This window comes from Electrophorus electricus, chromosome 10 (genome assembly GCF_013358815.1).
Source record: "Electrophorus electricus isolate fEleEle1 chromosome 10, fEleEle1.pri, whole genome shotgun sequence".
In the NCBI taxonomy this organism is placed as follows: Eukaryota; Metazoa; Chordata; class Actinopteri; order Gymnotiformes; family Gymnotidae; genus Electrophorus; species Electrophorus electricus.
This window is the reverse complement of record NC_049544.1, coordinates 22,431,206-22,452,547: the sequence shown is the minus strand read 5'-3', so window position 1 is coordinate 22,452,547 and position 21,342 is coordinate 22,431,206. Positions and strand designations below refer to the sequence as shown.

The window sequence follows — 21,342 nt, the reverse complement described above, 5'->3', positions numbered from 1 at the left end:
CCTCCCTCTCTTTCCTTTTATCGCCGCTTTCCACATTTCCCTGTATCAGTCATGCAGGTTTTGGGTCGCAGTGCTGAAAAAAAACCACACCACAGAACAGAAAACAATACATCTGATCAGAATGATATACCAATGTATATGTTGTATATGTTGGGTGGTTTTGCACATTTGTTTGCATACCTGGGTCTGCTGTTTGTTTTTTCTTGTGCTGGTGAACAATTTGATTTTCATTGGTCATCTTCACATCCTGGTCCTCTACGTGGTTGCTGTGGACACAGAAATGTTAAGAGATTTCTTTCACTCTGCTGGGTTTCACCATAGAGACTGCAACTGCAACTGCAACTACACAGGCACAAAACAGATAGGGCTGTGGAATGGAAAGAATATTATTAAGGGATGGTGGTGTTGTGGATTGGATATTTCCAGGCTGTAGAGACATAGTTAACGGAGGAGCATTTTTGACTGACCGCTGTCTGACAGCTGGGAGAGACTTAAACTGGCGCTTTGCCACTCAGTTTATGGTGTGAACTGCGTCTTGGGCTTGGAGAAGCATACATAAATATAGACACATTGTGTCAGACGTGTGCGCACGCACGCCCGCACACACACGCACACTCTCGTTCATTATTCCGCTTGTGCAGACACAAGCAGCAAAAATATTATGAGCTCAAGCCATGAGTCAACTACAAGAGCATCTGTGTGTGTGTGTGTGCGTGCGTGGGTGTATGCATACATGTTATTCTCTCATGGGGTGTGTGTACATTGCATAGACTAGATGACTATTATATCCATTAGCCAGTACACAGGGAGCTGACTAGTCAGAGGGAGAAGTAAACAGCAGCAAACAGAGATGGCAGTCCACCGACAGAGCCCCTGATTGGACAGAAACTCTGTGCTGGGTGAAGTGCTTGCCAAGCAAGAAAAACTGCAGCTTTTTAAAACTGCATCACTAAACTGCACTAATTAAAAAAACTCAAAATAGCAACGTTATCAATTTCATTTTGCTTTTGAAATGACAGCTTGTTAACTAATTGACCACTTTTTAAAATAACAAGTAGACTAATAAAAATTACTAGCTGTGCAACCTCTAGTATTTATCTCCTGTGTGTGTGTGTGTGTGTGTGTGTGTGTGTGTGTGTGTGTGTGAACACATGCATGCATGTACCTGATTATAGTGTTCTTCTCGCGTTGTGTAATGTGAGTGTTATCCGTGAACAGAATGGTGTGGCACAGTACGATTGGGTCAAGGGTCGGCAGAATTCCTCGGGACACGTGTGACACACACTCTAGGATTCCATTATACACCAACAGATCATCTACAAGTAGCTACACACAAACACCCATCACACACATGCACATACACAAATTAATTAAAGCAAAAATGCATTAAACTAGTTTTAAATAAACTACGGAGATATAGCTTCAGAAAATGCTTATTGTGTGTTGTGTTTGTGTTCATGGTGCATATATGAGTGTGGTGGTGAGATGTGTGTGTGAGTGCACGTGCGCGCGCGCGCGCATGCGCATATGTGTGCAAGTATGTGCGTGTGATAGAAGTTGGTGTCATGACCATATTTTACCCCGAACTCCTTGACTCCTCTCTGTGGTGTTTTGGAGTAGTTCCACAGTTTAATCATGGAGACCATCACTGGCTGGTCAAAGATTACATACACACGATTTACCTAGACAGATAGAGAGAGACATAATTATGTAAATATATGGCACCCACCTCTACCCACCCCCACACACACCCCCACCTCTACCCCCACCTCCAACACCCCCACACACACCAGTCCAGGAAGCACAGGGGCGAGCCACATGTGTCTGCCGTCGTGTGTGTTGTTAACACCATCAATTAGCTTGTCTGGCGTGCGCACATCACCAGACACACTCTCCAACACGTTCACGCTGTCAGGGAATGCAGCAATGTCTGAGAGGATGTATGTTAAAGAACAAAAACAACATACGCACACACACACACACACACACACACACACACACACACAGCAACATGTTTTATTAAGAATTAATTTCATAAATAGATGCTTTTCAGATTCAAATGTAAAAAAGGTGAGCATATATATGTGTGTGTGTGTGTGTGTGCGCGTGCATGTGTGCGCGCACAAGGCTACTGTTCTCGTTCAGTATGTGTGTGCGCGTGCGTACGTGTGAAAGGATATTGTTCTCATTCAGTATATATATGTGTGTGTGTGTGTGTGTGTCTGTGTGTGTGTGTGTATGTGTGTCTGTGTGTGTGTGTGTGTGTGTGTGTGTGTCTGTGTAAGGATACTATTCTCGTTCAGCGAGATCTTCTGGTCATTGTGGTCATACAGTTCAAGGCCGTTCAGGCCAATGTAGTACGGATCCCCCCAAGTAGTCAACAGCTGCAGTTGGAAAATAACTACACACACACACACACACACACACACACACACACACAGACACACACAGACAGGCAAACACGTGCAGTTAAAGAAAAACCAAAAGCTTCATGGAGGAATAGTGTCTTTTGTCTAATTTCTACAGAACACACAGTCCCACATACACTCAACAGTGTGCACATCTCTCAGGAGTCATAGCTCTTAGAAATGATGAAACACACAACATTTAGTGTTATGAGTAGGAATAAGATGAATGTAATGTGACACAAACACATTCTAACTGCAGATAATATAGGTATAATACAAATATTATAATATATTATGTATAAATATATAACTGCAGATAATATAGGTATAATACAAATATTATAATATATTATGTATAAATACATAACTGCAGATAATAATAAAATAAAAGTTTGAGCTGGTGGAAGGATACAGCCACATGGCATTAGAGGAGCTTCATACTCCATACTCGCCTGCTCTTCCCTCCTACACACACACACACACACACACACACACACACACACACACACACACGACAGGGACAGATACCCACACAGGGAACAGGGACGGAAACACCCCCCCACACACACACACGTCCAAACAAGGACACAGATACAGTTTGATGAAACACCTGTCCTCATACTAATACAACATTATTTTTATAGTAATAATAATAATGTATTATTATTATTTATATTAATATAATTATAATTAAACAACAACAACAACAATAATGTATTATTATTATTACTGTTGTTTTTGTTATTAGCCACAGTAGATGTATACCTATTTAAAAAAAACACACACGCTAAGAAAAAAGAAACCAAACACAGCTTTTCTCTTCTCTTCTGTGTCTCACTTGCGGGAGCTGGAGTTCTGCGCGTTGTTACTGCCCCCTGGGCAGGTGGTAGGGGACTGCAAGTAGTCGATAAACAGGATCTCCTGAGCAAAATCAAAGTGGCAGTTCCCTGGACCCTTCCGGACCAAAAACCCATTCAGCGGAGAGATACACACTCCATCCATGTACACATGCAATATCTGCACCTGACAAAACATGCACAAACATATTCAGAGCTAGTTTTGAAAAACACTAACTATCAGTCAACTTTGCCATTTCTTCTGAATACAGACATTCCTGCTAATTGAGGAATGAAATGTAGCTTCTCTAGGACACGCGGTGCTACATTTGACATTAAACAGCAGCAAACAACAGTGTATACAGTATTACAGTGCAAATTCAATAAATACAGACAATAGTGCAACTTCACAGTAAATACAATATTAAGACAACAGAAACTGAACACAGTATTATTAATAAACTATACAAAGCTTTATACGGTAGATTAAACAGTGACTGAGCATAGGATAGGACAGCATACTAGATGGTAGGCAGTGTGTGATGCGCGGAGTAAATTACATGCTTTATTCATTGCTTTGTTCATTCATTGCAATGTTATGGATTTGTTCAGTGCCTGATATTAATATATTTATACTCTCACCCCTCTATACGAGTCCTCGGGTGCTTTGTTATAGTTCCAGATACGGAGCCCAGCGATGGTTTGTGACTGGCTGAACTCTATGATGAGGGTGTGATCAGAGCCAGGGGAGAATGGTATAAGCCACATGTGTGTGTCATCAGTAGTGATGTTGTGTCCATCAAATAACCTGGGGGGGGGGGGGGCAGGAAGAGAGAGCACGAGTGTGAGAAAGAGACACAGTCTGCAACACACGCTACACCACATTACATTAGCTTATATATATATATATGTGTGTGTGTGTGTGTGTGTGTGTGTATACATATTACAGTAAATATACACTATAAAGTACATTCTGAATATATTGCTGTTTAGTACTCTGTTTTCATCTGTATTTGTGTACACTACTATTTGAGAGATAACACCTTATGATTTTATGATTTTGTCATGCCAATTAAGCTCATTTGAATTGAAAGTTGATAACTGAGGGACAGACAGAGCGAACCAGAGACAGAGGGAGACAAACATGAGGAACAGACGAAACACTGATTATGAAGAGTTTGTGTGTGTTTAAGTCGGATCCTCCGAGGATACTGTGTATTGGTATTCTCTAGGATGAATTAGGAAAGGGAGAGATGCGTCACTGACTTGTCTAGAGTTCGAAGGTCATTGTTATACTCTGGGAGGTCATTGAGGTCATGGGGTGATGCGGTAACCATAGAGTTGTCAACAGGGATGCTCTCGCCATCTTTACCCACGACCTCCAACCCCGTCATGCCCAGATAATGGGAGTCACCCCAGGTCATCATCAGATTCAGTTGCAGAGCTACACACACACACACACACACACACACACACACAAAACCTTTGTATTATCACTGCAGACTTAATCACTCCTAGAGTGTGCCATTTCTCAAACAGCAGAATGAGAACAGTTTTGGTCCGGCTACACCCCTACCACCCACAGTCCCCACACCTATAGTCCTCGCCCACACCTATAGTCCCCCTACCACACTTAGAATCCTCTTCTACACCCCCCACCCCAGTGCTGGGCGCCCTGCAGTTAGGGAGAGACCATAAGCAGTGGACCTGGGGAAGTGCATGCAAAGGTGAGCTGCTTTACTCACTCCTGCCTGTGTAGAGTCCAGAACTCTGGACCTCTGGGTCAGCACCTAGTTCTGCTACAGTATTACAATCCCTCTTCAGCTGAAAAACAGACAAATATATTACACCAACACATTTGCTTGGCCACAAACAAGCACGTGCGCGTGTGCGCGCACACACACACACAAAGTTGGAAAACATGTAAATATACCCATTATTCACACAGAATGGGGAAAAAAAAAGTTTCCACACACAAACACTCATGCATGCACACGTGCATACATGCACACACACACACGTTCAGTGTATACACAATTCATTACACACCTACTTTCAGTCCACATGATTAACATTAGTTCTCTCTTTCTCTCTCTCACACACACACACACACACACACACACACACACACACACACACACCTGTATGTCATTCTCTCTGAATCCAGCCTGCGTAAAGGGCCTTTCCTCTCCTTCCCCATCTGCTGTACGCGGACGATGAAGCTCCTCCTCCTCGATCCCTGACCTTGACCCTTCTGACTCGCCACCAAATGTGTCATCAAACCGTGACATGGCCTCCAGGATGTCATCATCCATGGTGAAGAGAATTGTGTCACCAAACTGGTCTAGTCCTGAAAGAACCGGAGGGAATGAAAGAGATGGATACATGTAAGAAGGAGAGTGAAAATGGAGAGAGAGAGAGAGAGAGAGTGGTGTATGTGATGGACAGTGTGACAGCAAACTGTAGGGAGAGAGGACTATATACCGAGAGAGACAGTGAAAGAAAAGACTATAAACAGAGAGAAATGAAAGAAATACCAGCAAGCCCATTCAGAATCACACGAGTTACAAAACAACTCAAACAGAACTAGATCACTCAAAATGCAGGCATAGAATGGAGTGTTATCTGGCCCTAAACGGACAGTGCAGCATGGCACACTAATCATGCTGTCTGATCCAAAACTGAGGTCCACCCTGACCAAGTTCAGACTCAGTGACCAGCACCTGGCCATAGAGACCTGCAGACATAAACCTAAAGAGCAGAGACTGTGCCAGGACTAAAAGACTGAGACAGAGTTGAAGGTACAAAATTTACTCAGATTAAAACTAAATTCTTTAACAAAATTAATCACATATTGCCTGAGTTTAAAAATCTCCCTGATGAGGAGAAGCTGTCGTTTGTTCTTGGTGAACACGGGACATTCACTCCAGCCACAGTCTGAGGGACAGTGAGTGACCAGATCAGATACCAGAGATACAGAGACTTTTATTATTGTTGTTGTTGTTGTTTATTTGCAATAGAGGTAACTGCAGAAGTAACAACAGTAATAAGAGTATTGCTGTTGTAGTTATTATTATTGTTGTTATTACTATTATTGGTATCAGTTGTATTATTGTTGCTGTCTATTACATCTTAACAAGTTAATTCATCATCAAAGCTTTGGCAATACAAATGTGAATATTTATCATATCAATAAAGCAACTTTGAATTGAATTGAAATGCTTAAAGACAGGAGGGAGAGAGACAAAGAGAAGGAGGAGAAGACTAAATGCAGAGAAAAAGTGAAACAGAAACAGCCTTTCCATCTGGTACAAGCATCTGAGTAATTTAATGTAAGATCTGGGAAGTTTTAACATTTGTTAGTGATTGGTAAATCTGTCAATCATCCCAGTTTGTTCCACCCCCTCACCTCCCGAGAGAGTTCCAGAAGCTTTGGCGATCTCCCCTCTGAAGATGCACTGGCCGTCCAGCTGGATCTCCACATCCTTCACGCCGCGGAAGGAGTGGATGCGGGACTTATTGTAGTTCCACACCCGGATCATGGCCACACGGCACGTGAGCCCAAGGTCCAGCGAGATCATGTGTCTGCGCCCGGGCGTGAAGGGGGCGAGCCACAGGTGCATGTCGTCCTGCGTGCGGTTCACACCGTCTGACAGGTTGGTGATGACGCGCGGGTCCTTGCCATAGGCAGGGAGGATGTTGATGTCAGGCGGGTCGGCGGTGACCCGGACAGGCGTCACCGGCTCGCCAGTCGAGGTGTAGATCTCAATGCCGTTGAGGCCGACGTAGTGGCGGTCGCCCCATGTGGAGAGGATGCTGACCAGCAGGTGGCGACCCTGAGGCAGGACTGGGATCTCAAACTCCTCATCAGGGTCGCGGTGGTCCTCCTCAGGGTCGTCAGTGTCAGAGGTCAGGGGAGCAGACACGTGAGGCGAGGAGACAGGGGCGTGGCGAGACTGTCGCTGTAGAAACTCGTCGAAGATGTCTCCCTCGAGTGCCATGTTGGAAATACGCCCACGCTGACACTGGTTGAACTTGAGCAGGGAATCCCACGATTCCATCAATGTGTCATCCTGCTCACTTCGCCATTTAGCTCGTTGCCATTGGTTACCACCAGCAACCAGGCCTAACTCTAATGTAATGAAAACAGTGACCCTTTGTCAAAACCACCTTTTACACACACATAACACATCTTAACAAATTGCAGCTAGTTAATCTCCAATAACATTCTGGAGCTGATTATTATAACTGATCATAACCAATGCATTAGAAGCAGTAACTGCACAACAGATTTAGCGGACATACTGCTCCATAACACACTGAACACTCCCACAGTTTACCCATGCCAGTCTTATGCCTCTTTTAGCCTGGTGCAAATGTTTAATATATAAATAAAAGTTGCCTGCTTTGAAATTGTGTTGACAACAGCTAAGATTAAACTAGGGTTGGTGGTAACAGCACCGGCTGCCCCACCGGCGGAGTCCGTCTGGGTCTGTTGGGCTTCCTTTACTACCAGTCCCTGTCCTTCTCTCCAACACTGGACATGGTGTTATTTACCCCCTTTCTCCAAAGCTAGTTTCTGCCTTGTTCTGTTCGGTTACTCTGAGCTGGGTTAAGTTAGGTCACACTGGTTATGGGTTCAATTATGCTACATGGTCACAAACAGCATTAGGACGTCCCAGATGAAGCTGCTCTGGGTTAGTTTAACTTAAAATTCTGGGTTCGTTTAAATTCTAAAATATGTCATCAGGATACGGAACTAAAAAAGTAGTACAACCACACTTCACCAATCCAGGACAGGCTAAATCGGCAAACTGCTAAACTGAAGGAAAGGCTGGGGTTAATGGTTCAGCTAGAAGATAAACTCCCCTAGAGCACTGGCCGCTAGCACAGGGGATAAGTGAGGATTAGTGCGCTGCACGAAGGGGTTGTTAGGGGATGGACAATCTCACTATTGACAAAAAAACTGCTACCTTTTAAAACACCTACCACTCACACACAGAGCAGCCGCAATACAAACAAACACCAAGCCAGGCCAACAGAATAATCAGAGCAACATATGGCATACATACTCCATTTCCAAACATGCAATCAGCCCCAGCAGTCCAAGATGCTTCTAGCTAGTTTTCAGTGAAAACAGCTTGTTGATGCTATGGCACTTAAGAGGTTTAAGATGAATAAACACGACCATTACAGACTAGCAAAACACACACACAATACTACTGCAGACTGCCACACCATCAACACCAGGGTGTTAGGATACTGCCAGGTAGCCTAAACCCAGACATGGGCAACTGAGGGTAAAGAGCCTTGCTCAGGGGCCCAACAGCAGCAACTCAGCAGCGGTGGGGCTCGAACCAGCAACCTCCCGATCACAAGTTAAGCACCCTAACCACTGAGCCACCACTAAATACCTCAATATCACAACGTATGTGGGACGTGCTGAATTACTCCATTCACAAAACTGACATCAGTTGCTCACCTATGCAAGATCTGCATCATCTGCAGTCATAAGTTTGTTATAAAGCAAATAAGACTAGTGTGTGGTGATACAGCCATATGGAATCTCATATTTCTTGTTAGTTCTTGTGTTGTATGCATGATGTGACAGCTACTGACAGCAAATGATCTGCTGTCATATAATTCAAATATATAAACACACAGCTGCTGCTGTTTGTGTAAATAAATGCATGTAAACGGAACTTGTGTCAAATGCAACTGCTGTGCGGCCTGTCCTGATCGAGGTGGAGGGTTGTACCTGAGGCCGTGATGTCAGAGGTTCTCTCAGTGTTGTGGTTCGGTTGTGGTTTGGTTTGCGAGAGCACTGAGCCTCTCCTGCCACTCACAGGTCGGTGGGTTCTGTCACACAGCTCATCCAGCAGGTTCACATTCCACTTCGGCAGCGGACTCGAGACCCGATCCGGGTTACCTTCCGCGCCGAGATCCTGGCACAGATTGGGTTCCACCTTCAGTGCATCAGCCCCGAACTCCACTGTCACTGCTCTCTGGCTGGTTGGCAGTGGCGCCCTCACATGGCCAGAAGCAGCAGCGCAGACGCGGGCTGGGTTGCAGGTGATGTTGGGCAGGACGGGGCGTTTGGTTTTGGGTTCTGATGTGTTCTGCGGTTCCAGCCACAGGGGGCGCTCTCTCTCCCTCAACTCCTCTAGTCTCCCCAGAGCCGGCCTGCTCGACAGCTGCTGCAACTGCGGAGCACAGCATGAGGCCGGCTGAGTGGTTACCGTGGTCACTGCCTCTCTCTGTATCCCTGGCAACTCTGCCTTTTGCCCTAGGGCAAGGGTAAGATCCACCAGAGGTGACTCTCGCTCTAATGGGTCCCTCTGCATCATAGCTGGTGATATTTGGTTGCCAAGGACAATGGTAGCACTGAGCTCTGACTGGTTGTTGCTGCCCTTGTTTGTTTCCTGCATGTAGGTGGAGCTGGGCTCTGATTGGCTGGGACTTGACTCCTGAGCACTGTATTCATAGCGATGTGGACTACAGCCATGGTGGTTGTATCCGGAGGAGACAGGGCTGGGAGAGGAGCATTCTGGGAGATGTACTTCTTGCAGGTCAATGGTAGTGCTGTAGTCGAACACCTGATTGCCGCAGCCTTTTTGAAGCTGACCCTCAAACACCAGAGTGCTGTTCACATACACACGCACCTCACGAGCTCCTACATCCAACTCCTGTGGAAATACACACACACACACACACACACACACACACACCTATTACACCTCACTGTATGCTGAGAAAGTTGAGTGAAGAGCAGCTCCAGGTGGGGCCCTCATCGCATACTAGTGCGCTCCAGACCGCGTGCTCCATTCTAGGTGTGAGACTTGGCTGTGGCAAGCAGGCAGACAAAGCCTGGAGCTCCACTCACCTAATCCCTAGTGCTAATCTCCAAATGTTTTACACACACCCACACAACATAATCTCAGAGACTGAATAGATGCATACACACACACACAATCACCTCTTTATCAAAAGATTTGTATTTTTTAATTTCTCATAATCTCAGGGACATCTTACTTGAGACGCATAACCAAGAAGTATCAGAAATGTTTGAGTTTTAGAAAAAAACTCCATTATTTCGCTATAAAAAGAAATCAATTTTTTCTACATCAATTTAATATGGGGTTCCTAAACACTGGGATTGTTATGAATTCCGCTGACACATTGCTTGGACAAAACACGAAGCAAAGTGATCGCATGACTTCGAGATATACTCTGGATTCTTTGTGCTAGCCAACCAAGCATATTCATAGGTAGCATCTGTTGTTGCTTTAATTACTGAATAGTAATCGTAAACTGATTTTTTGTAAGCAGAATTGTAGACCAGATGTCTTAACAGAACTTCAGCTGTGAACTAAAGGTTAAGAAAGAAAGAAAAACCAGAAAAAAAACTAAGCTCATTCCTACTTACATTCAAACTGCGATTGTAATTCCAGATTTTAATTTTGGAAATGCTGAAATCTGGAGAGCGTTCTGTGTTCCTGATCACAAAGTACAACTGGATAGGTGCTTTAAATGGACACGCCCACATATTACACTCCTTAGTACTCTGTAAACACAGAAACAAACACACAAACACACAAACACAAACGTACAGCAGAGGGCAGTAATCAGGGCAGTTTTGCAGTTATTCATTTTCTGGAGTAAATTCCTTTTTGTTTTTTGTGTTCGAGTGTTTTTCCAATAAAAGTAAAGAGAATATTTTTTAATCAATTTCTTTCCGGTTCTGTTTATATCCGTGAATGGAACTCACTTTAGTTTTACCATTGACCAGCGTTCCAAGATTCCCCGGATGCTCGGCGTTCCGGATGTCCAGGTCGTGCGGGGAGACGTACAGTTTCCGATTCCGCCGGCAGAAGAACTGCACCTCCGTCAACCCCACCCGGCAACCGTTTCCCCAGTTTGACAAGATCTCCATGGTAACATAAAGAGTGGATGCAGCCTCCACTGAAGCTTGTCTTCTCTGCCATTACAACAAGCATTATGTCCTGTTAATGTTCTCACCTCAACTCTGAACCCAACAACAGTGATGCTAACCAGATTTCCCAGACTTCAGGAACATGATGGCATGCATAAACACCTATGCACACACACACTCCCTTGTGTGCAGACAAAATGGCTGAATCCAATTAGTTTACTATATAAGGAATTAAGTAAACAAAAGTTCCCTTTGGGAACATTAAAGTATGGTACTGATCTGAGATCAATTATAATGGCGCACCATACTTTCAGTATAAAACCATACTCACACACTCACTGACGTGTACAGTCACAGACACCCATGCTCACACACACTCGCTGACGAGCACACTCCAGCACACTGGCACACTCACAGACACCCGTGCTCACACACACTCGCTGACGAGCACACTCCAGCACACTCACAGACACCCGTGCTCACACACACTCGCTGACGAGCACACTCCAGCACACTCACAGACACCCGTGCTCACACACACTCGCTGCCGAGCACACTCCAGCACACCTGCACACTCACAGACACCCGTGCTCACACACACTCGCTGCCGAGCACACTCCAGCACACCTGCACACTCACAGACACCCGTGCTCACACACACTCGCTGACGAGCACACTCCAGCACACCTGCACACTCACAGGTGGAGGGGACCTGCAACTGTTGATGTGTGCGGGAGAAACAGGGCCATGAACATCAGCCTCGATCCTCTCAAGAGCCTTCAATAACTGCTTCTGCTGACTGGAGACAGAGATAGAAACAGGCAGTTTGAGTGAAGAATGCTTTGACAGAGTGGTGTGTGTGTGTGTGTGTGTGTGTGTGTGTGTGTGTGTGTGTGTGTGAGTAAGTGTATGCATGTATGTATGCATGTATACGTGTATGTGTACGTATGAATGTATGTATGCATGCGTCCCTAAGGGCGTGTGCCGGTGTATCTTTGTGTGTGTGTGAGTGCAGTTGTTTCTATGTGTGTGTATATGCGTGTGTTTGTGTATGCATATGCAGGTGTGTCTACATGTGTATGTATACGTGTGCAGGTATGTCTACATCTGTGTACGCAGGTGTTTCTATGTGTGTGTATATGTATGTGCAGGTGAGTCTATGTGGATGTGTTTGTGTGTGTATATATGTGCAGGTGTGTGTACCTGGCTCCCATTAGTGTGATCCTCTGCATGGCTCTCATCACTCGAAAATCATCATCATCATTGTCGTCATCATCATCATCATCATCACCTCCTTCATCATGAATGGAGCCGTTTATCTGCTTGCCTGTTCTGGTCTTTGGGAAAATAACAAAACTCAATTAAAATGAAGAAATAGGACCAAGCTAATTTGCCAAATGGTCAATGAAAACATATTCAGGACCAGTTAGCAGGTCTTCTATGTTGTACATGAATGTTTTTTTTATCAAACTTTGACTCCAAATTTTTGACTTTATACTTTGACTTTACTTTCCAAATAAGAAATTCCATCCTCAGTTACAACAAGTAAAAACTACACTGCCTGGTCAAAAAAAGGTCACACACTAATATTTCGTTGGACCGCCTTTAGCTTTGATTACGGCATGCATTCGATGTGGCATCGTTTCCACAAGCTTCTGCAATGTCACATTTATTACTGTCCAGAGTTGCATTAATTTTTCCCCAAGAGCTTGTACTGATGATGGGAGTGTTCTCCAGCACATCCCAAAGATTCTCAATGGGGTTCAGATCTGGACTCTGTGGTGGACAATGCATGTGTGAAAATACTCTTTCCACATTGTCATGTTGGAATATGCCCGTGCCATGGGGGAAGAAAAAATCCACTGATGGAATAATCTGGTCGTTCTGTATATTCAGGTAGTCAGATGACCTCATTCTTTGGGCACATAACATTGCTGAACCTAGACCTGACCAACTGCAGCAACCCCAGGTCATAGCACTGCCCCCACAGGCTTGTACGGTAGGCACTAGGCATGATGGGTGCATCACTGCAACCGCCTCTCTTCCTACCCTGATGCGCCCATCATTCTGGAACTGGGTACATCTGGACTCATCAGACCACATGACCTTCTTCCATTGCTCCAGATTGCAATCTTTATGTTCCCTAGCAAATTGAAGCCATTTTTGCCGGTTAGCCTCACTGACAAGTGGTTTTCTTTAGGCTGCACAGCTGTTTAGTCCCAATTCCTTGAGTTTCCTTCGCATTGTGCGTGTGGAAATGCTCTTATTTTCACTATTAAACATATCCCTGAGTTCTACTGTTGTTCTTCTACAAACAGTCACCACACGTTTAAGTGACTGCCAATCACGGTCATTCAAGATTTTTTTCCGACCACATTCCTTCCTTGAAGATGATGTTTCCCCACTGTCCTTCCACTTTTTAATAATGCGTTGGACAGTTCTTAACCCGATTTTAGTAGTTTCAGCAATCTCCTTAGATGTTTTCTCTGGCTTAATGCATGCAAATATTTTGACCCTTCTGAAACAGATTAACATCTTTTCCAGGACCACAGGATGCGTCTTTCGATATGGTTGTTTAACAAATGAGAAGCTACTCACTGCATCAGTTAGGGTTAAATAACTTGTTGCCAGCTGAAACACTCACCCATGCAGTAATTATCCAATGGGAGGCTCTTACCTATTTGCTTAGTTAAATCCAGGTGCTGACCTTTTTTTTGGCCAGGCAGTGTATATTGTGTGCAAAAATGTTTTCAGTATGTGAGCACATAAATATGTGCAAATTGATTTGAATATTTAAATGGTGAAAATGAACATTCTAATGCATTTATACCAGACTCAGGCTGAACACATGCTTCTCGCGGCTGAGGTTCTGGGAGCTTGGTGTGGGTGTTCGAGATCTTTTTTCTGATGAGTGTGTGTGGCAGTTTTCTCGCTGCAGGGCTTGTAACACTATGGCTGCAGCCTCTTCAGAGTCTCGTTGCTCCGGCACTTTACGCACCACAGACAGGGGGCGCTCTAGATGACTACTCGGCCCTGAGTGAGCGGGACAGAGTGAATGAGAAAAACCGTTACATACCATATTCTACATCTATACAGGCTTCTGTATGTGACCTAGTAGAGCACGGTGCTTCTTTGTGTGTGCTTGATAATCATTTACAGTGGTGTGAAAAAAAGTGTTTGCCCCCTTCCTAAAATCTTATTTTTTTGCACGTTTAAGTATGAAATTTCAGATCATCTGACAAATTTAAATATTAGACAAAGAACACAAGTAAACACAAAATGCAGTTTTTAAATGAAGACTTTAAGGGGAAAAAAAATTTCCAAACCTACATGGCTCTGTGTGAAAAGGTGATTGCCCCCCAAACCTATTAACTGGTTGGGCCACCCTTAGCAGCAACAACTGCAATCGTTTGCAGATAAGTGGCAATGAGTCTTTTACAGCGCTGTGGAGGATTTTTGGCCCACTCATCTTTGTAGAATTGTAATTAAGCCACGTTGGAGGGTTTTGGAGCATGAACCGCCTTTTTAAGGCCATGGCTCAGCATCTCAATCGGATTCAGGTCAGGACTTTTCTAGGCCACTCCAAAGTCTTCATTTTGTTTTTCTTAAGCCATTCAGAGGTGGACTTGCTGGTGTGTTTTGGATCATTGCCTTACTGCAGAACCCAAGCGCGCTTCAGCTTGAGGTCAAGAACGGATGGCCGGACATTCTCCTTCAGGATTTTTTGGTAGACAGCAGAATTTATGGTTCCATTTACCACAGCAAGTCTTCCAGGTCCTGAAGCAGCAAAACAGCCCCAGACCATCACACTACCACCACCATATGTTACTGCTGGTATGATGTTCTATTTCTGAAATGCTTTTACGCCGGATGTAATGGGACATACACCTTCCAAAAAGTTCAACTTTTGTCTCATCAATCCACAGAGTATTTGCCCAAAATTCTTGGGGATTATCAAGATGTTTTCTGGCAAAACTTAGACAAGCCTTTGTTTTTTGCTCAGCAGTGGTTTTCGTCTTGGAACTCCGAGTTTTAAGTTTCAAGTTTGGTTTATTTGTCACATACATAGTCATACACAGTATAACTTGCAGTGAAATGGTTTGAGAGTGCTCTGCCGAGAGAACTCTACCATGCAGGCCATTTTTGCCCAGTCTCTTTCTTATGGTGGAGTGATGAACACTGACCTTAACTGAGGCAAGCGAGGCCTGCAGTTCTTTGGATGTTGCTGTGGGGTCTTTTGTGACCTTTTGGATGAGTCGGCACTGCGGGTAATTTTGGTCAGCCAGCCACTCCTGGGCAAGTTCACCACTATTCCATGTTTTCGTCATTTATGGATAATGGCTCTCACTGTGGTTCGCTCGAGTCCCAAAGCTTTAGCAATGGCTTTATGACCTTTTCCAGACTGATAGATTTCAATTACTTTGTATCTCATATGTTCCGGAATTTCTTTGGCTTGCAGCATGCCATCTGGCTTTTGAGGATCTTTCGGTCTACTTCACTTTGTCAGGCAGGTCCTATTTAGGTGCTTTCTTGATTGAGAACAGGTGTGGCAGTAATCAGGCCTGGGTGTGGCTAGAGAAAATGAACACAGCTTTCCAAAGATGTGATAAATCACAGTTAATTTATGTTTTAACAGGGGGGCAATCACTTTTTCACACAGGGCCATGTAGGTTTTGTTCCTTAATAATAAAAACCTTCATTTAAAAACTACATTTTGTGTTTACTTGTGTTATCTTTGTCTAATATTTAAATTTGTTTGATGATCTGAAATATTTAAGTGTGACAAATATGCAAAAAATAAGATATCAGGAAGGGGGCAAACACTTTCACACCACTGTGTGTGTGTATGTGAGTAAGAATCTCTGCACATGTACATGTATGGGCATGAGTGAGTGTTTCCCCTCACGTGGTGTGTCCTGTTTGGTTCTGTTAGATCGGTCCGTTTCTTTCACCAGAACAGGCTTGGTAGGAATACAGAACGCCACATTCTCCTTCCGCTTAGCCGAGAGACATTGCTCAGCCTTACGCCCTAAAACACACAATTTTGTGTACACCAATTTTCCATTTTTCAATGTCCAAATCTGTGAGGATGAAAGGTTTATGCTATACCACTTCAAAGTGCCTTCAGATTGGTAGAAAACGTAGGCACACCTTTAGGGGAGTGGCCAAAGTCCAGAACAATAAGGTCACTGGAGCTTGGCTGGCTTTTGATTGGCTGGCTGAGTTTGGGGGAGGACTGAATGGTGATATCAGTCAGACTATCATTACTCTCCTCTCTCTCAATCTGTTCCTCCACCCACTCTTCCTCCGACTCCTCTCCTGCAGAGTCACGGCTGTTGCGTCTCACACTCGCCTCTAGGCTGCGGCGCAACACCTACACACACAGACACAGTCATGCACACACAAACCGTGTACTATTAATGTCAAATGTGCTGGCACTGTGTAGTTCCACTCTGCTGCCTGCGAGTAGACTATTGGTGTTGATTTTTAGGTCAGTAATGTTGTGTCAGTCGGGCGGTGTCTAGATCAGAACTACTGTTGGGTCTCTCTAGAATGGGTAACAAAGCTTTTGGGCTTGTTCTAGTACTGCTGGTGTTTGGCCAAGTTCTGTTACTGGTGTTTGTGTTAGTACTGACACTGGGGAAGTTGTAGGGTTGGTGTTTGGGTCAGTACTGATACTGGGTGTGGTGGTAGGGGTGTATGTGCATGTGGAGGTGTCGAGGCGTCACTCACTTTGACCTGGTCAAGGCTGAGCAGAACCCTGTCAGCAGGTTCAGAGTCTGAGGGAGACCTCACCCCCAACACCTGGGACACCTTCCATGCCTTCTTATTAACCTGAGTGAGTGAGCGAGCGAGAGAGATAGAGATCATGCAACGGAAACACGAGAAAGAGACTCAATGTATCCTTTCAAGATAAAAAACAAACGTTGTCCAACTTATTCTCTCTCACACACAAACATCACCTAATTTCGAGAAGAACATTATCTTTCCAGAAATGAAGGATGCTGCACTAGAGGGATAAAGAATCCGAAGTTGATTTAATAGCAGATCAATAATTGGTGCAGACTGCAAACCCAAAGGCATCATGCACCTACATACCATAAACGACAGGCTGTAAACCTCTCCCACAATGGGCAGGAAGACTCTCAAAGATTCTATAAATATCTAGTTTAAGAGCTCAACTTCCCTAGACAGGATTTTTTCATTCCTGACATGTGATTTACTACATTTTCATCTCTTCCAACAAAAAAAACCCCAAATGTCCTTGAGCAATGCTCTTGCAGAAAACTGCATAATGCTTACACCTACATGTTTCCTTACACACACACACACACACACACACACACACACACACAAAAAAAATCCTTTACCTCTACATCCATGCTCTCGTAGGGCTCAAAGTCGTCAGAGTACCTATTTTCTGGGTGGACTCTGACCTGGTTTCCACTCTCTGTGCGAATATGTACAGGGTTCTACAGAGGAGATAAGAGGAGGCAGCAGGAGTCCTCATCACCTCACCCGTAAATGAACGAAAAGGCCCAGAGACCAAACCACTGTGAAAGCTAATCCATCCTCCCATTACTCCACACAAACACTGGTGTATTTAGAGATGATAAATAGCCATATTGGTGTATTACATAAAAAAAAAAAAAATCTCAAATATAAATCACATATGATATCCCATTTTTCACAAGATGCTATTTTTTAAAGACAGACAGCCCCAAAGGCCTTGAGGTAGGCCCTACTCCTGGAGCCTGTTATTTAGCCCAGTGTGTGTGTGTGTGTGTGTGTGTGTTGTACCTGGACCCATTCTCTGCGCTGTGCTCTCTCAGGGGCTGTGTGGCTTCTCTTTGCGTAATGCTCAACTTCTCTGTTCTCCTCTCCACCCCTTCTACAAGCGTCTACACACAGTCAGAACAGGCAGCATGACCCAAACTCTGTGTGCATAAACCAAACTCTGGTGAATGCGCTTCTGTCTGGCAAATCACTTCTGTTTTTGTCAGTGTGAAGTGTTTGTTTATGTTCTGATTACATACAATGTAAATAAACATGTTGTACATAGAAGAAACTGATATGTGTGTGTTTGTATGTACCTGCAGTGGTTGTGTTTCTGTGTGCGGGTGAGATAGAAGTCAGGAGTCTCTGCCTGGATCGACTGGAGTTAGCTTTAGCATTAGCGCCATTGATGTAGATACTGAAGCCTCGTTCCAGCTTCTCCAGTTCAATCTGCTTAGGATCCTTAGACTGTAGTCTCCTCAGTGCCCTGGGGGGGGGGGGGAGTGTATACCAAACTACATTATCAAGCAACCCACTTAAACCTTCTGCTGCTAATGAGGTCAGGTCACCCTGCATTAGCCAATCAGATCAAAAAAAGTAATTAGTAATCTGGTGTCTTTACATGTGTAAGCGTGGTCATCTGTTTCACAATGTAGGTAAAAACTGGGCCACACCCAGCCTTTTTTTTTGCATGTGACTGTCCTGTCATTTGACCTGCATGTGCGTTTGCGTCCGAGTGATTTAACCTGTTTTTGTGTTGAAGCTTGATTAAATATTCATCCAGTTGCTCTTCAACAGAGTGTTGGTTCCCTGTCTCCCTCCACCTGGCCTCCTGCAGATTATATACATACACACGCACACACACACACACACACGCACGCACACACACACAGATTATTATACTGATGTACTGACTGAGCCTTGTTTTCCAGGCAAAATGATCAGATCAACCAGAGCCTCAGCTAAGGAGCCAGTTCTTCCCATTTGAGGAAGGGATGTATGTGCTTCACATCCAAGCCTGTCATTTGCTCCCTCTGTATTAAATAATACAGTCATAACTAGGTACAATTTACTATCTGCTCCTCTCTCACATCATGTGATCAATGTCCAGTTCTTCTTAACTATGCAGTGAAACTGCAGAACTCAGGCAGGCTGACACTTACAGAGGCCAGTACAGATGGAGCAGGTTGTTCTCTGATCAGGTATATCTGACTCCTAGGCACAGTAGCGCAACCTACAATGATGGAGCAAGCTGTTCTCTGATCAGGTTTATATGAGTCTTAGGCACAGTAGTGCCACCTTCACTGATGGAGCAAACTGTTCTCTGATCAGGTATATATATATGAGTCCTAGTCACTGCTACGTAAAGCCCAGTATGAGTGTCAAAAATGCTGCATTTTCCCTGTCCTGCACTTTCAGACTGGTTTAAAATCTCACAATACAAGAGCTTGTACACAAACAGTTTTCAGTTCAATTTGATTTACACAGGGCTCGTAACAACAGACTCTCAAAGCAGCCTCACGTTTTCCACATCAGTGCTCACTCAGAGACAGAGGTTCAAACTCATCTACCAAACTCATCTACCAAAGCCGAAGCACAACACACTCCCACAAACACACACAGGGTGGATACGTTTCATCTGCTCAGGGTTGATGGGAAGTCTTTCGAATGCTCGCCGACATTTTACTTATTTCATTCAGCTTGTCAGTTTATATGTAACATTATAAAACCCAGATCTACATTCAACCTCAGTGTTAAAGGTTGTGCCAAAAAAAAAATAAAAATCTGCACAAGCAAGGTTGGTCAGAGAGAGAGAACACAGGCTCAGCTCTGTCCTTTACAGAAAACAAGTACATAACTATGGCTCAGTTCCACTTCTGTTAAGAGAAGAGTGCCCCATCACAACCGTGCTAGTGCAGCGTCAGAAAAGAAGAAAGAGGAAAACAGAAGCGAGTCTTACAGAACATCCTCCGGTCAGCTAGAGCCTCCGAAGAAAGCGGGAGCGCTAGAAACACAGAATACGGGAATGAGCAGCCTACACTGATATCGATTACAGCGCGCATGACTCATACAAGCAGCTGTTTCAACACGTTACGGCGTATGTAAAGATGGGCGGTAGGTTAAACTGCGGGTGTTTTCTGAGGGTGCACAACTGTGGTGACCTCTACATGTAACGCAGCTCGGGAAGGAAGCGCATCCTTAACATGAATGTGACTGCAAAACCAATGCTGGTTTACGGAATTAGATGCTATTTATAGTAGCAGAGTAATCACGCGTTTTGGTTGCTTTCAACTCCCCTAGAATCAAACTGAAACGAATTACGTCCCGGCGTAATCTTACCTCTCACGAACCCCCGTGGTTCAGGTGGCGGGTTAAATGCGACGCGATAATAAAATATTAGAGCGCATAATGGAAATATAATTCAACATAACCGTGCACAACAGCGTTGGAAAACAGGATCAGAGTGATCTGCGGAAGCATACGGGAACATTTCTGGATGAGGTAAATATCTTTGCTTTTAGCGCAATCTCTCCTCCTAAACAGAGCAGCAGTGGTGGTGCAGCTGTTAACCCAGTTTGCTTCGCCCTGTTTCGCTGAAGCAAACGCTCTACAGCGCGGTTAAAGTTTGGGCCTAGCTAGGTTAGATAAATATTTAGAAAACTCAAATATTTTTCCAAGGAGCAACATTTCTGTATCTCACTGACTTTATACAGTGAACTTGGCTAAAGAACTGCTAAACGCCATGGTCATGTAACGGTAACTATTCATCATCATATCACCCGGAGCTTAACTTCAAAGACGTGAAAATGCAATTGAAATAAATTTTATCAGACCTAAATGAAAAACCGCAAAATAATTTATAAACAAATGATCTGAAGTTCACCAAATCATCTTGTTGGCCTACTTTCTCGGCTGGCAGCTAGCTGGTTAGCTATCCAGCTAACAACTGAACAATTCGCTGTATCAACGTCGTTAGCCGGGTTAACTAAGTTACATTCATATCTTCCAACTTAAGTGGTTTACACTTAAACATCAGATATAACCTGCTTTTTAACAAAAGCTGTTAGCTGACTCACATTCCATGACATTTCTTTATTGGAAAGCCAGAGCCAGGCGAGTTGCGCTCTCACGCATCTACTGTTGTAGACAGCTGGAATCGGTAACCAGGAAAACCACTGGCCAATAGCAAACCAGGAAAACCACTGGCCAATAGCAAACCAGGAAAACTGTAGCGCATTTGTGTGCGTATTTACTGTGTAAAAAGACATACAACAATTATAACTTTAGTTTTCAGTTATAGAGAGAAAAATAAATAAATAAATCACAATGTGAATATTAATCTCTGCTGTAACCTGTGTAAGGACTATTCGTTTGTCCACTAGATGTC

At 44.1% G+C, this 21,342-nt stretch overlaps 1 protein-coding gene across 2 annotated transcripts; it reads right to left on the bottom strand.

Moving 5' to 3' along the window:
* Nucleotides 1-21,317, bottom strand: katnip (katanin interacting protein). Of its 2 annotated transcripts, none has more exons than XM_035530740.1 (27): nt 21,032-21,317; nt 18,701-18,786; nt 18,272-18,441; nt 17,979-18,079; nt 17,549-17,650; nt 16,911-17,012; nt 16,329-16,551; nt 16,084-16,206; nt 14,008-14,210; nt 12,381-12,514; nt 11,865-11,976; nt 11,013-11,222; nt 10,671-10,808; nt 9,003-9,930; nt 6,654-7,376; nt 5,386-5,594; nt 4,990-5,068; nt 4,511-4,688; nt 3,887-4,052; nt 3,247-3,431; nt 2,821-2,873; nt 2,291-2,401; nt 1,791-1,930; nt 1,581-1,682; nt 1,166-1,326; nt 181-266; nt 1-73 (listed from the first exon to the last, which is right to left on the bottom strand). In XM_035530740.1, exons 1-27 carry the CDS (start codon nt 21,221-21,223, stop codon nt 18-20), a joined length of 5,073 nt encoding a protein of 1,690 aa, XP_035386633.1. In that variant the 5' UTR covers nt 21,224-21,317; the 3' UTR covers nt 1-17. The 2 variants fall into 2 exon arrangements, with proteins under 2 accessions (XP_035386633.1, XP_035386634.1); XM_035530741.1 differs by having other exon boundaries at nt 11,877-11,976.
* Between the last annotated feature and the right edge of the window lie 25 nt (nt 21,318-21,342).